This window comes from Helicoverpa zea, chromosome 26 (genome assembly GCF_022581195.2).
Source record: "Helicoverpa zea isolate HzStark_Cry1AcR chromosome 26, ilHelZeax1.1, whole genome shotgun sequence".
In the NCBI taxonomy this organism is placed as follows: domain Eukaryota; kingdom Metazoa; phylum Arthropoda; class Insecta; order Lepidoptera; family Noctuidae; genus Helicoverpa; species Helicoverpa zea.
Window position 1 is genome coordinate 1,300,532 of NC_061477.1, and position 14,778 is coordinate 1,315,309.

The following is a 14,778-nucleotide window of genomic DNA, read 5'->3' on the forward strand; positions in this document are numbered from 1 at the left end:
TTCAAGATAAAAATGCTTGGAAACATGCTGGTCCTGCTCCATAGGACATACTGACAATATCTAATTAATTAACAAATTAAAATTACACCAGCAAATAAAATTGTATTCATCTTTTGATTATTTGTTTGTAACTTTGTACCAAAATATAAACCAATTTGTAAATGTGAACACCATGTAGCATTTTAATTGTCACTTTATCCTCATTTGTCTTTGCGATTCTACATGATCTTCGCATGCTTTTACTGTATGTATCAATACATACAAATTGTAATACTATATTATTTTTTAAAAGAGTAACCATGGAGTTTCTTGCCCGTTCTTCTCCATAGGAAGCTACTTTTGGAATGGGCAACTAGAATCAAACTTAGTTATAATTTTGACGTTCATAACGCGGTGTCCTGCGTGAGCGACGAACGCGACGCGACGCGACGCTACACGAGGCGACGTAATGCGACGCGATGCTATACGCGACAAATGTCCTACGTGATTTTGGTCATTACTTCTCAAATCATGGAGAAGTTGTGTTACAATTTGCTTGAAAGTTCATATTTAAAGTACAGACAGCAATATTCTTCCAACTTATTTGTACTAATAAGCGATTTCTTTAATGTTAATGTTTTTTGTCCCACAACAATCTACGCTTCTGGGTGTCGCACCTGGTCGCCCTCAAAACAAGTGCGCGTTACGTCGCGTCTCGCCGCAGACTGTCACATAGGCCGCATGTAGGGAATGCCGTTGAGTTGATCGCGTTCGTCGCGTTCGCAGCGTCGCGTCGCGCCTCGTTCGTCGCTCACGCAGGACACCCAGTAAGTGCTTGTAAGGCATCGTTCAGACCAAACGTATTGTCGGCCGCTGACTGTGAGCGCGCGTTACGCAGTTTATTGCTTTTCCATATATATTGAAATTATTGTTCACACCGAACCGACTATACGCTATTACGTCGTCTGTTGTCGCTGACTCTCAGTGGCCGATTATTTTACTACGCGACTATGCACGGCGGACGCGGATTGGCTACGCGGACGCAGTTGCCGAATAGCGCCGCTCCGCCGCTCGAGAAACAAACTTCAATGAGGACAGACGTGACACGTGACACCTCGCAATGTTCGACACCGAAAAGTTTATTGCAGAAGTACATTCTAGAGAATGTATTTGGTATGCGAATTCAGAAGAATCTAGTGATAGAAACTTACGAAGATGCGCTTGGGAAGACATAGCATCTGTTATGTATGAAGATTGGGGGGTTCAAATACTGAGCTCTTTTATGTGTAGAATAGTCAGCCGCTCAGCGTACGCATCTAGTGTGAACCTACACGAGCCTATTCTTTTGTTCACACATGTAGCGCATCGTACGCTATAGCTTATTGTCGGTTTGGTGAGTACGCTTACTGCAGATTGAGTCGACGTTCACACTGGGGCAGACAGTGAGTATACTCACAGTAAGCGGCGGACAATACGTTTGGTGTGAACAATCCCTTAAGGCCTAAATGAAATAAATGATTTGACTTTGACTTTGACAGGACGCTCCCATAAATTATTTAATTGTACACTAAGCTTTACAATTCAAGATCGTTACGATTTTGTTCCGGTAGTATGTAACGTGACGCACAGGAGGTGACGTTTTCATCTCACGAGACTTTTAAAATTGAAAATAACTAATATTTATTTAAAAAACCTTGTTTTTAGCCTTACTAATCTAATAATGATGAGTTGTTTATGTTATATACAGTGTTATAGAGTTAAGAAAACAATTTATTAACCTTTTAAATACTGCCACTATCCGGAACAAAAATTTTGCGCGCCGATGATACCAACATTGTCGTCACAGTTTTAGCCTTAACTGACTTTAAAACGGCAATGGCGGAATCCTAATACGGTCATAAAGTTGCCAAGAAGGTAGAAAAAACACAAATTAGTAGATTTTGTCTTGAGTACGATATAAAATTCACCGTGACGAAACCGGATTTTCCGGAACAATGATTTTCGTAGGACAACATTAAAATAATGATATTTCTTAAAATAACAATAAATTTATGGCATAAAAATTAAACATACGTTTTTAGAAATACAGAGACTAAGTTCAAAAACTTAAACATACCCAAAAACGAATATTTTAGAAGTAAGATGTATTTGAAATCTCCAAGAGCGCCATGGGACACACGATATTTATACGTCCTCTTTAGGTTTATTTTAAATATAAAAATAACTATCCACTTTTTATGCTACATATTGATTTAATTGTACATTAAAATATATACCAAAATTTATCAAAAACTCACTTTCACACGTGCCATATAAAAAAATCAAAATAAAAATGTTTGAAGGTGTGGGACAGGCCGATTTTGCTAGGGTCAAGTTTTCTGAAAAACACCCATTTATCATTTGTGAACAAGTTTCAGGTATTTTGTGGAAGTCGGTTATACTTTGTAACAAAGTTTTTTTTGTTGTGAAATTTCACATGATTTTTATTGTTTTAATTTTACTTTTTTCTAGATACCGGACAGCGTATTTCGAAGATATGCCTTGGATTGGAACATTTCAGTACAGGTTCAAGGGTTTCCATCGTCAACCGGCCGACCATTACCTCAGGTATGCTTCTTGTGCGATTTTTTACCGGCCGGTTTTTAAACGCACGAATATACAACATGTAACTTAATTAACGCACATCCTGAAATTAGTTTGTTCAGAATCGTTTACTGAATCGATTTATATCATTTTTAATATAGGTAATTTTTTATCCCAAAAATAATTAAAACTACGGAAATTATTGTCATATTAACTCTGTACAGTCAAAAACTCAAAGTAATAAGACTTCGTGTATTGTCGGCTTTTTCCGTAGTTTCGTTATGTTGTGCGTAGTAGGTAGTATGACCAAAAAGTTCTCCAAGAATTGGTAAAACTAATTTAGTAAATAACAGTGCATATACATGTTAAATTAAAAATTCAGTGTATGTATTATGATTATAACATAATATTCTAATTGGGGTGTTTGAGGGTGTGCGTTAATTACGTTACATGTTGTATATTGTACAGGAATGAATTTAAGGCCCTTTTGTAGGTTCCGTACCCAAAGGGTAAAACGGGACCCTATTGTTTTCGCTCCTGTGTCCTTCCGTCCGCCCGTCACCAGGCTGTATCTCATGAACCGTGATAGTTAGAGAGTTGAAATTTTCACAGATGATGTATATATTGGGGGGCTCCCATACAAAAAAAAGAACGTGATTTTTTTGCGACTAGCACGGTCGGTTTTTATGTCATCGCATGGTTGTTTCGCAATATTGAATCTTTGGAAAAATCAAACGTGATAAAAATGTGATTTGATGCAAATTAAGCGTGATGCGTAGAGCGTAGAATTACATAATGTTCACATTAAAATTACAATATATTAAGATTAAATATGAATTAATGTCAAATTATACCCAACAAATGACATAGAAATACATTTATGATTTTGTAGCATTACTTAGTTTCCATATATGATTTTGATTTTGATCAACAGGTCTTTTTACCTTGAGGAGGCTAATGGAAGGAAAGGGTGGGGAACTGCCTCCAAGTACTGTATAGGAGACACTCCTCAGTTCCAACTCATGATGAATATCACTGACCAGGTAATTATCATCAGCCTAACCTTTTCCCCGCTATGTTGAAGTCGGCTTCCAGAAAATTCACATTACAATATCATCATCCTCCGAGCCTTTTCCCAACTATGTTGGGGTCAGCTTCCAGTCTAACCGGATGTAGCTGAGTACCAGTGCTTTACAAGAAGCGACTGCCTATCTGACCTCCTCAACCCAGTTACCCGGGCAACCCGATACCCCTTGGTTAGACTAGTGCCAGACTTACTGGCTTCTGACTACCTGTAATGACTGCCAAGGATGTAAAATTATATAGAAAAAAGTTGGTGGCCACCGATATCGGGTACAGGGTCCAAGGTACCGCTGCTTGGGGTCCCAGAGACGTATTCAAAAAAGTATATATCGGTTGTGTGTGTCGTACCTGATCATATTAAGTTAAATACGTTAAGAGCGCTATTACAAAATCGAATCGCTCAGGTTTAGGTAAATTAGACGATAGTCGGCAGCACTTGCGCGCGTGTGCGTCTAGTGAAATACGCAACGCAAACCTGCGGACCGCTACGCGGCACAAACAAACTTGAGACTTTGCCACTTTTTTTCCGAAATAGTTTATTGGTTTTATAGTTTATGAAATATTATTTGTACCGATGAATTTTATAACCTAGAATAGCTCGATAGAGGTACAATAAACAAATAATGGTTTACAATTTTTAAATTATTTAATCGACAACCAAACTTTTCACCATGTTTATCAATTAGGTATAAGTAATTGATCTATAAAAAAACTAAAATCTATAATTCGTCTTCCATGTATTGTATCTTCATTTTCCTGCAACAATAAAAACTGGGAATGTAAATAGTTTATTAAAACAAATATGTCAGTTGCGAGTGACAAAAATACACACCATATTATTTGTACTGGTATCCGATTGAGTCTGATAATCTGAATTAAATATGCTTTCATTATCCTGCAAGAATCAAAGATATCCAATAATATTATTATGCAACAGCGAAACTAACGACAGCGATACGTCCCTCCTCGGTAAGCGCTTGGCGCTGACTAAAGTTGAACACCGCGCGCAGTGTTGCCGCTTAGGAAAAAATAAAGCCACCAAACTTGTACTAAAATGTCACTAGATTGGGTGAAAAATTAAACTCAAAAAGTCACTAAATAATTTAATCAATCTTCATGAACAAATTTACTGATTAAAAGTAATTTTTTTTTAAATATGAACAATAAAGAATTTCAGAAACTCTAATCAAATTCGAAAACAAAACGATAAACCGGTTCACTCAAATACTATCAAAACATTGGAGAACTATGGACCAAATGAACTATATAATACTTCACTATACTTTAAACATTATACATTAAGATAGCAATATTTTTTTCTCATGACAAAGCGAGATGCATAATCATGCTTATAAACGAACAAATCGTGCTGGAACGTTAATAGGGAGGGAAATACCCAGTTGGTCAAATCATAGACATAGAGCATGGACCGAGCAAGTCTATGGTCAAATGAGCAATACGTGTTCCTTAAAAACTACACAACTTTTAAACTTTTCTTGGTAATTTAAATACAGATATTAATTATAGATTGCATTAACAAGATAAAAAATATGTACTTTTGTGTTGATCATGAAAAGTCGCTAGAAGTCACCAGACTTTTTTTGTCACTAAATCGTGAAAAAAAGTCACCGTAGACCGCAAAAACTCACTAGATCTAGCGACAAAGTCACTAAAACGGCAACACTGACCGCGCGTCACAAGATTTATATTGATTCTTTGCATTGCAAACAAAAATTATTTTAAAATATTGTTTTACTTTTGAATAGGCCATTTTTTTTTCAAGCTTTATAACAATACCACCTTAATTATTAAATATTTTTTATTTGAATTTGGATTATACTTTCATAGATAAAAAATATAGTTTTGTACGGAAAATTGTCAGTAACTCTCAGTTTTATAGAATTATTTTTGGTGTATTACTGTATGAATTGTAATAAATTGGTTTAAGCAAGCACAAGTACAAGATATAGTTGTATCTTGAACATTTTTATAAATGGTTAGTTTGCTATATCCTCGTAGTACTGAAGCATCAAAAGATTCCCAAAAGCAACATTTTATGAAACATCCTTTGCAGAGACAAAGATTTTACTGATGTACGTGGGCAAATTAAAATATTTATTTAAAACACCCCCAAGATAAATGATCAAACTTTCTTAATCTTATTTTAGTTTTTTTTTTGGGACTATATCCAAAGCATAATGACGCATCAAAACTCGTATAAAACTCGAACATTTGTGATAGCCCTCTTAACTGGTTAATATTATGTCGATTAGCACAGAAAAACAAAAAATATTAATATATTAGAAATATATTAGAACACCATATAAGAGTCAGTCAAATAACGAACACACAACAACGAACAAACAACGGAAATTCTCCCTTGAAAACTGACAGCTGTCAACTGGTCAAAACTTGATACTTCTAACTTTATCTCTGCCTTACATTAGATGTTGTAAATTATGAAAACGAAAAATGACTGCTGTGGTCAAACCACTGAATGGATTAGGTTATTTTTTTTACAATTCGTCCAAGAATATCGTAAAGTATACGACACACCCGATATATAAAATCATCATCTCCCGAGCCTTTTTCCCAACTATATTGGGATCGGCTTCCAGTCTAACCAGTTTAATAATCCTAGTGTAGGATCTAGAGCGTAACCAATATTGTAATAATTCTAGCAATAAACGATGTTTTCATTTTTTTCATTTTCATCACTACATAGTATAAAACAAAGTCGCTTTTTCTGTCCCTATGTCCCTTTGTACTCAATACTCAATTCTTTATTAGCATTCCATGTGTTATAACAGGTGGTACATTTTGATTAGTGACAATATGCACCCTATAGGGCACAGCTTAAAGAAGTAGGAGAGTTTTACTACGAGCTTATTAATCTATACTAATATTATAAAGAGGAAAACTTTGTTTGTTTGTTTGTTTGTTTGGTTGTAATGAATAGGCTCAAAAACTACTGGACCGTTTTTAAAAATTCTTTCACCATTCGAAAGCTACATTATCCACGAGTAACATAGGCTATATTTTATCCCGGTACGGGCAGTAGTTACCACGGGACGCGGTTAAAACCGCGGAAAAACGGCTAGTGAATTATAATTATATTTAAATAAAAACATATTAATTAGTGCACTTGGAGAGGCCTATGTCCAGCAGTGGACTGCGATAGGCTGATGATGATGATGATGATATTAATAAGTGTACATGTGAGTGTCGGTGTGAATGGGTGTGTGCGTGTTTGTGTTTATGTTTATGACTTTTATATAGTTTTTATTTATCAAAGGATTATTGTACGCTTAAATCTTTAAAACTACGCAACCGATTTTTATGCGGTTTTTTTATAGATAGATTGATTAAAGAGGAAGGTTTATATATATAACAACATGCATTAAATAGTGGGAAAACACTGTTATTCCGTGCGAAGCCGGGGCGGGTCGCTAGTTTTCAATAAAAAATAAAGTATTTATTTATCATTAGGTACATTTATATATTTTTTTTACAGTTTCTCCGTCTAGACGGCAAGCGTTTTGCTTTCACGTTCATAGCGGATATAACTCATGATAACGCGTACATGATCTCAGTGGCCGACGATGCCATGGTCAGATTCCTTCAGACCCTGGAGAACCGGAACGTTTTCGAAGACACACTGTTTATACTCATTGGGGATCATGGACCTAGGTAAGTTTATACATAAACACAATGAACCGCATCGTATTTTTTTTTACTTCACTTGTAACTATGTATGTAAGAAAATCTTGGAGTCTTAATTTGACCCACTTCCCGGTCTTCGATATGGATGAAATTTTGCACACGCTCTGATTTCTGATGACAATACATGACTAGCTAAGAAACGTCATTACAAATCCATTATGGCGGCATCCCCAAGATGGCGGACTGGCTACTAGAAATCCACTCTAACGACATAGGTATCAAATGAAAAGGTTTGCTGTCAAGAGTACGAAAAAGATGGTAACATGACCTAAATCCGATATGGCCGCCGTCTAGGTATATAATTAAGGTATAAAAAAGTATAAAATAAAATAGAGAAATAGAGAAAGCGTGGAGCGTAATTTTTACTCTATTTGGTTAATGTTACCTTTTTCTCTTTATTTCTGTTCCTTCTACCGTACTACTCATTTTATGTAATTTTATAATATCTTTTTTTTGTTTTTAATGTCGTGTTTTATTTTTTGTTCAATTTATTTCTGTCTGTTATTGTTTGTGCTCAATAAATTTCAGGGAACTGCCTGTACCGGGATAAAATATAGCCTATGTTACTCGAGAAGAGTGTAGTATCCAACAGTGAAAGAATTTTTCAAGTCTGTCCAGTAGTTTTTGAGTTTAAACATTACAAACAAAAGTACAATTTTTACTCGTTCATATATAATATCCGAGAATAGCGCGTTCAAACAAACAAACAAACTCGTTAGCTTTATAATTTTAAGTATAGATTATAGCGATATAGCCAGTATGTACCAAGTTTCTTAATTTGTATGTACTTTCTAAGTATATCTTGGACACCAACTACTGTGTTTCGTATGGCAGGTTAAACTGTAGGTCCCGGCTGTCATTGAACATCCATTGCAGTCGTTACGGGTAGGTTAACCAAGGCTACCAAGGGGTATTGGGAAGACTGGGTAACTTGTTTGAGGAGGTCAGATAGGCAGTCGCTCCCTGTGACACACTGGTACTCAGCTGCATCCCGTTAGACTGGAAGCCGACCACAACATAGTTTGGAAAAGGCTCGGCAGATGAATTGTATTATGAATTTTATAGTCTCATAAGATAAAACTGCATGTAAAATATAATTAAAACATTCAATTACAATTTTACTTTTTATTTTTACATAATAAAAGATCGCAAAAACATTACAAAAATATCTTGTATCAAATAATATGTCAATAATTAACATTTTGTTACTTAAGGGCTGTGTTTGTTAATTAAGGGGACATCTCTGATCTCGGTAACTACTTGTCCATTCCCAAAATATGTACTTCAATTTGGGTTAGCTAACTTTTGATCAACAATTCAATTATTCATTTCAATATAATTTGCACCTTAACATGAAAAACATTAACATTAACAAGACAAAGTTTTGATCTTAAGTTTTGATTATCTTTGGAATATTAGAAAAACTATAGAACCAAAGTTAGATACCTACTTAATTTCGAATCTCAATTTTTACAATTCAAAATATTCTCATACGCTTGTACAAGTTTTTTAACGAATGACAAAACCGAGGGCGCTCTTTCCAGCAATCGGTTAAGGAATTGCTCGCAATTTTCTTCTCGGCTCTCGAGATATATTTTGTAAATGAAAGTTCCATTGTGTGACTTAATCAAACATAAGGGTTCGAATGGCTGACCACAGAGAGTGTGTAAATTGTTCATGTGTTGTAAGCAGTAGTCCAACTCCAGTAACCTTGATACTGCTTGCTTATCAAAAATCCTGCTATTCTCGTCATGACTAGTCTGAAAGTACTTAGCCGTAGCTAGACCAGCTTCCAAACAATCTTCGTTGTTCAAATTATATTTCTGCATCTTATGCGAGGATTTATTGATCACGACATTAATAATCACATAAGACAGCAGTCTCGCGGTCACTTCAGCGGTAACGTCTATATTTTCCATTTGCCGTTTGCGGGCGTAATACACGAGTGTTATGATTAATATAGCGGCGTCGCCAGGCACTTGAGATAACAATGTCGTGTCGATGCCGTTCTCACTCAGGAAATGCTCAAATAGTTTCAACCTCTTCACTCCGTCCCACCCGTTCTCGAAGACGGACACCCTACACTCGTACTTGGGCATCCCAATATTAACATCTTCACTGTCTATCTCTATAAAGTTATCAGCATCCTGATACAACTTGAATGATTCCCCGTTATAATTTTTCAGCAAATTGTACGCGTACTTCACGATATCTATAGATAACAGGAGTAGATCACGGCTCCTATCTTCAGGTACTTTGGTACCTTCAATGACACCCCATTTGTACAGATTGACGTATATGACTGGTACATGTTTTAAAATAACACCTTTTTCGAACCAATCAGGGTCCTGTTTCACAATTTTAAGATTATTATGATCGAGAAGGTACTCCGTTGTATACGTTCCTTCGACGTGTTGCATGTTTTTCAATATTTTTTCGTAATTGGACCAAAATACGTTTTTTTCATCTTCGTTTGTTAAGACTGTTGAGATGTCGCTTCTAGCTCGATCTTCGGAGTGTCTCGAGAGCCAAGCGATAACATTCTTGTGTCTAGCGGCATAGTATTGGCTAGAAACTCCCCACTTCTCAAATAACGGATCGAAGGATCCCGAGGGGAATACGCGCTCATCGGATAGCGCCGCAAATAACGCTAGTTTAGCTTCAGTCAGGGAATGTTTTAGGAGGAACTCTTCAAGTTTGTACTGTCGACATTCAATGGAGTTGGTGACGGCGTTGAACTTCAAAGTTGATTTGGGTATGTAAGCGGCTTTTCTGAAGCAGAATTCGATGTCAAAACTGATGACGGGACAGTGTAGCTTCCTGGCGAGGGCGTCACAGTCCTCCTTGGCTTCAGTGAAGCAATACTCATGACGTACGCCCAGCTCGCTGAACGCATCCGCGAGACTATCTTTCATCAGCGTTGGCGGCACATATTCGCAGTTGGCGTCCAACTCAACATGTGTGTACTTTTTTATTTTCTTCTCTATATCTGAATCTCCCCCCTTGAGTACGACATAACATTTAACGTTCGCCCTTTTGAACTGTGCCAGTTGTTTTTTTATGCATGTAGCGTATACGTTTGAGTCGCAACCGAAGATGAAATTAAGGCCGGATTTCTCATACGTTCCATAAAAAAAATTTTGTCCGTCAATGACGACGTCACAATTTTTTAGATGATAAGTCTTTGATTCTTCTTTGGCAACCATATTCGGGAACTGTATGATCCTCATTTTGATATCTGAAACAGAAGGATTATTATTAGGCTGAATGGTATCAAGAGTTCGTGTTTAAGTAACATGGGTGACGATCAATGTTATAAAGATTTTTCGGAAAGCATTCGTACATCTCTAGCAGTGGTAAATAAACAATCTTATTAAGGGGTATCGGGTTACCCGGTTAACTGGATTGAGCAGGCCAAAAAAAGGCTACGCAGATTAAGGCCACTACAAATAAATATTTACTGGGAAATCCCCGTACATAAATATGATTTGATCTTTTCCAGTATTTACAGCAATAGTTATCACTAGTACCTACAACAACCATGACTCATTTTTTTATCATTGTTTTACATTCAAAGGTACATACATACAAATATTGTATGGCGTGGTTCAAGTGCCAACACCATAACCGGGCAGGTCCTAGCCCTTTCCCAACTATGTTGTGGTCGGCTTCCAGTCTAACCGGATGCAGCTGAGTACCAGTGTGTCACAAGGAGCGACTGTCCTATCTGAGCTCCTCAACCCAGTAATCCGGTGATTTCACTATTCTAACCGACTCCAAAAAAGGACGTCCTCAATTTGATCCGTGCATACGTTTGCACGCAAATATCTCATTTTTAGCAGAACCGATTTTGATGCGGTTTTCAGCCAGACTTAGGAAAAGGTTTTAGATATGTTATTGAAGTCTGTAAATTGTAAGTTATATAAATGTTTCTTATAAAAACAAACACAAGGTTTGGTCGATTGCTGCTCAAAAAAATATGCCATTTCTCATATAAGTAGCTCAAATAATGCTTACAATGTTTTTCACACCGTGAAAGTCGATATGATAAGAAATAATGCTAATTGTGAGATGACAGACAGAAGAGTATGGAAGGAGAAAACATGCTGCGCCGACCTCAAATAAAATTGGTATAAGGAATGTTCAAATTTGTCACACACTATCGAACAATCTTACAAGGAAATTATAAATCTAAATCATTTACTCAAATTGGCTGCAAAACAGCACTTTTGGAACATCAAAAATTTACAAAAGACAGCCCCCAAAACGTCCACCTTTCACCACTTCCTATGTGTTTTTGCTGGGAAGAAGAAGTGGCGCAACAAACTCCCCAGCAACACATGTCTGTCTGTAGGTTTGCAGAACCTTTCAACAATGTTTTATATATGTAACTAGCTATTTCCCCCGGTTTCACTCACGACCCCTGAGAACTACTGCCCGGATTAAATATTGGCTTTGTTACGCACAGAAAATATAGCTTTCTAATGGTGAAAGAATTTTAAAAATCACAAAGTTCACAAAATCAAAAAACACAAAACAAAAAAAATGTTTTCCTTCACTTCATAGTATAAAACAAAGTCGCCTTTTCTGTCCCTATGTCCCTTTGTACGCTTAAATTGCGGGTTTTTTAATAGATAGTGATTAAAGAGGAAGCTTTATAAGTATAATAACATACATTAAATAGTAGGGAAATACTGTTATCCCGTGCGAAGCCGGGGCGGGTCGCTAGTTTTATCATATTAGTAGATAGTATAGATGATAAAATCTACTTACAGTTTTTAATAATCCTGTTTTTTAAAGTTCGAAGATGCACTGCACTACCCTTTGTAATGAACTTTAGTAATATACTAACCTTATCATGCAACTGCAGATATTTATACCCTTGATACACGTGTCGTAGCTGTAATATAAAACGGGACATTCCCACTTTATACTAAATACGCGGGACTTCTATCAACATCCCCTAGTCTATGCCATTTCGTTTAAATTGAGAATTGATTAGATGTTTATGTTGCGGAGTTTAGATTTTAAGTCTAATTTGTTTATTTATTTATTTAATACACTATGGAGGACTTACAGCTAATCAATAGGAGGAAGTCATAGTCGACAGAGTGCCCATTAAAAGTCCTCGCTTAGGCAGCTTAAACGATCAATTAAATTGCGCAATGTATTTTTTATATTTGTTTTAAAATCAAATCATTTTGTTAAATTAGTTTAAAAATCATAACTTTTTATTCTTAAAAAAATATAAACGGGCAGTGTTTGTACCAACGTGGTAGAACTAGTGACAAATTGCTTAAAATTACAATATGATTATAATTTCAAACATTAAGAAGTATGCCATCTCTAATCATTTAAACATTTAAACCATTTATTTTGCTACACATACATGAACACAAAAAAAATATACATTTACAAAAAAATACAGCGTAGCAAGGGTTCCATCTCAGTATATGCTGTGCTAGTGCACAGCACTGATTTTCAGATGGCCCCTGACTGTTGAGGTAACATATAACACATCTGCGCGCACACGAAATTAAAAAAAAAATGAAATGAAATTATATATAAAAAAATGAAAAGCACTTATCCTTCAAAAAAAAACACACATTAAACTGAATTTGACAAAAAGAAAACATTACAAGAACTTATGAACTTAAAATAATAAAAACATGATGAGCATGACATAATCGTGCTATGTACGTTCAATGCCTATTTTATCGGCCGTAATTTTTTTTGTTCAATAAATGAATCACTCATTTACAATGTATCAGCCATTTTCCCGCGGTTTCACCCTTGTCCTGTGAGAACTATTGCTCGTACTGGGTTGAAATTTAGCCTATAATATCATATACCTATATCACATGTCTCCCCTTTATTATATTATTTATTTATTTATTCGATTTACACGACTTCAAAAGTCACTTACATAAATCAGAGTAGGTAAGTAAATTTCTTACAAAACAAAGGATTAGTATAGACAAGCTATTTCCCGCACCGGGGTAAAATAATTTTACAACATACTGATTTAAAATAACAACATCACCCCCCTGCCCTTACCTCAATTTTATTTGTGGTCATCTCACAAGTCTCACTCAATATTAATTATAACCATTTAAAACAACGTATTTTTTTGAAAATAAAATTAGCCACTTCATAATAAACAAACAATATGTAGTTTGAATGACTTTGCAACTTGCCTGCAACATGCATATCTGAAAAGGGAGTTTCCCGAACCACGCCTTACTAAGCTTTAATTTTTAATCGCCAACTGACTTGGAACCGAGTCTTTTGAGCCAACGGTACTTTAAGATTTTCGTGTGACCAGTATATAGATATAATATTTTAATGCAATTTATTTATTTAAATCAGGCATCTACGGCCCTTAGAAAAGAAATATAGGTAAATACTTAATATATTTAAGTTTAAATTATGCTCTATTGTAATATCATAAATGTGAAAGTTTGTGAGAATGTATGTTTGTTATTCTTTCACTCAAAAACGACTGAACCTATTTGATTAAAATCTGGTATGTAGATAGGTGATACCCTGGATTAACGTATATTAACTATTTCAACACACCACGCGGGCGAAGCCGCGAGCGGAAGCTAGTTTAACAGTGAAAGTTCACATCAATCATTTTGTCGGCTCAGTCGGGTAACGCATAGCGCATACAACATTTTATAGTATTAATGTTCGGGGAGGTGCAAGTATCTACTCATTTTGTTGATGAAGATGATAATATCCTTCTAACCGATTATTTATTTTTATACTTTTTGCAAAATATTCTTTTTCTGTTTTCCCGCGGTTTTTCATCCGCCGCCTGGGGAACTTGTTCCCCTACCGGGATATATGTATATAGCGTATGTTACTCGGGCGGGAATAGTCTAGCTTCCCAACAGTGGAATATTTTTTAAATCGGCTCAATATTTTTACAGCCTTTAGACACAAACAAAAAGAAATAGGTTTCCTCTTTATTACATTTTAGTATAGATAGTATAGATTTTAACATCATTTCAGAAACTGGTCACACTCTTACTCTATGGTTGGCTAACTTTATGAAAATTCAGTCACAATGACATGTATGACCATCCTGAGAGGTAATTTCTATTCATAGACTATCTGTGTAATATTAAAGATAAAGACGACAGCGCATCTATGCCCTTCTCACTCGCACACTATTTAGCGTCAATGCTGTGCGAGCGAGAAGGAAATACATGAACTGACATTTCTAATGTCATTCTTTATCTGACCGGATTATACGCTATAAATATTATGAAGGTCAAATTATATTTAGTACCTAACAATATGCATTGGTAGGTTTTACGTTTATCATTAAGTACTTATGTAATATTTCCGGTTTATGTGTATGCATACTCCATTATCATCTGCCTAGGCTTTTCCCAACTATGT

At 35.8% G+C, this 14,778-nt stretch overlaps 2 protein-coding genes across 3 annotated transcripts in view; one reads left to right on the plus strand and one right to left on the minus strand.

The window, feature by feature from the left end:
* LOC124642997 overlaps positions 1-14,778 on the plus strand; it is a 66,049-nt gene that overhangs the window by 44,802 nt on the left and 6,469 nt on the right. For both annotated transcript variants that reach the window (XM_047181828.1, XM_047181829.1), the window contains 3 exons: positions 2,491-2,586; positions 3,497-3,605; positions 7,160-7,335. In XM_047181828.1, coding sequence (XP_047037784.1) covers positions 2,491-2,586; positions 3,497-3,605; positions 7,160-7,335 — 381 coding nt within the window. The remainder of the gene's footprint in view (positions 1-2,490; positions 2,587-3,496; positions 3,606-7,159; positions 7,336-14,778) is intronic.
* On the minus strand, positions 8,479-12,316 carry LOC124642998. Its single transcript, XM_047181830.1, has 2 exons — positions 12,142-12,316; positions 8,479-10,606 (listed from the first exon to the last, which is right to left on the minus strand). Exons 1-2 carry the CDS (start codon positions 12,287-12,289, stop codon positions 8,832-8,834), a joined length of 1,923 nt encoding a protein of 640 aa, XP_047037786.1. The 5' UTR covers positions 12,290-12,316; the 3' UTR covers positions 8,479-8,831.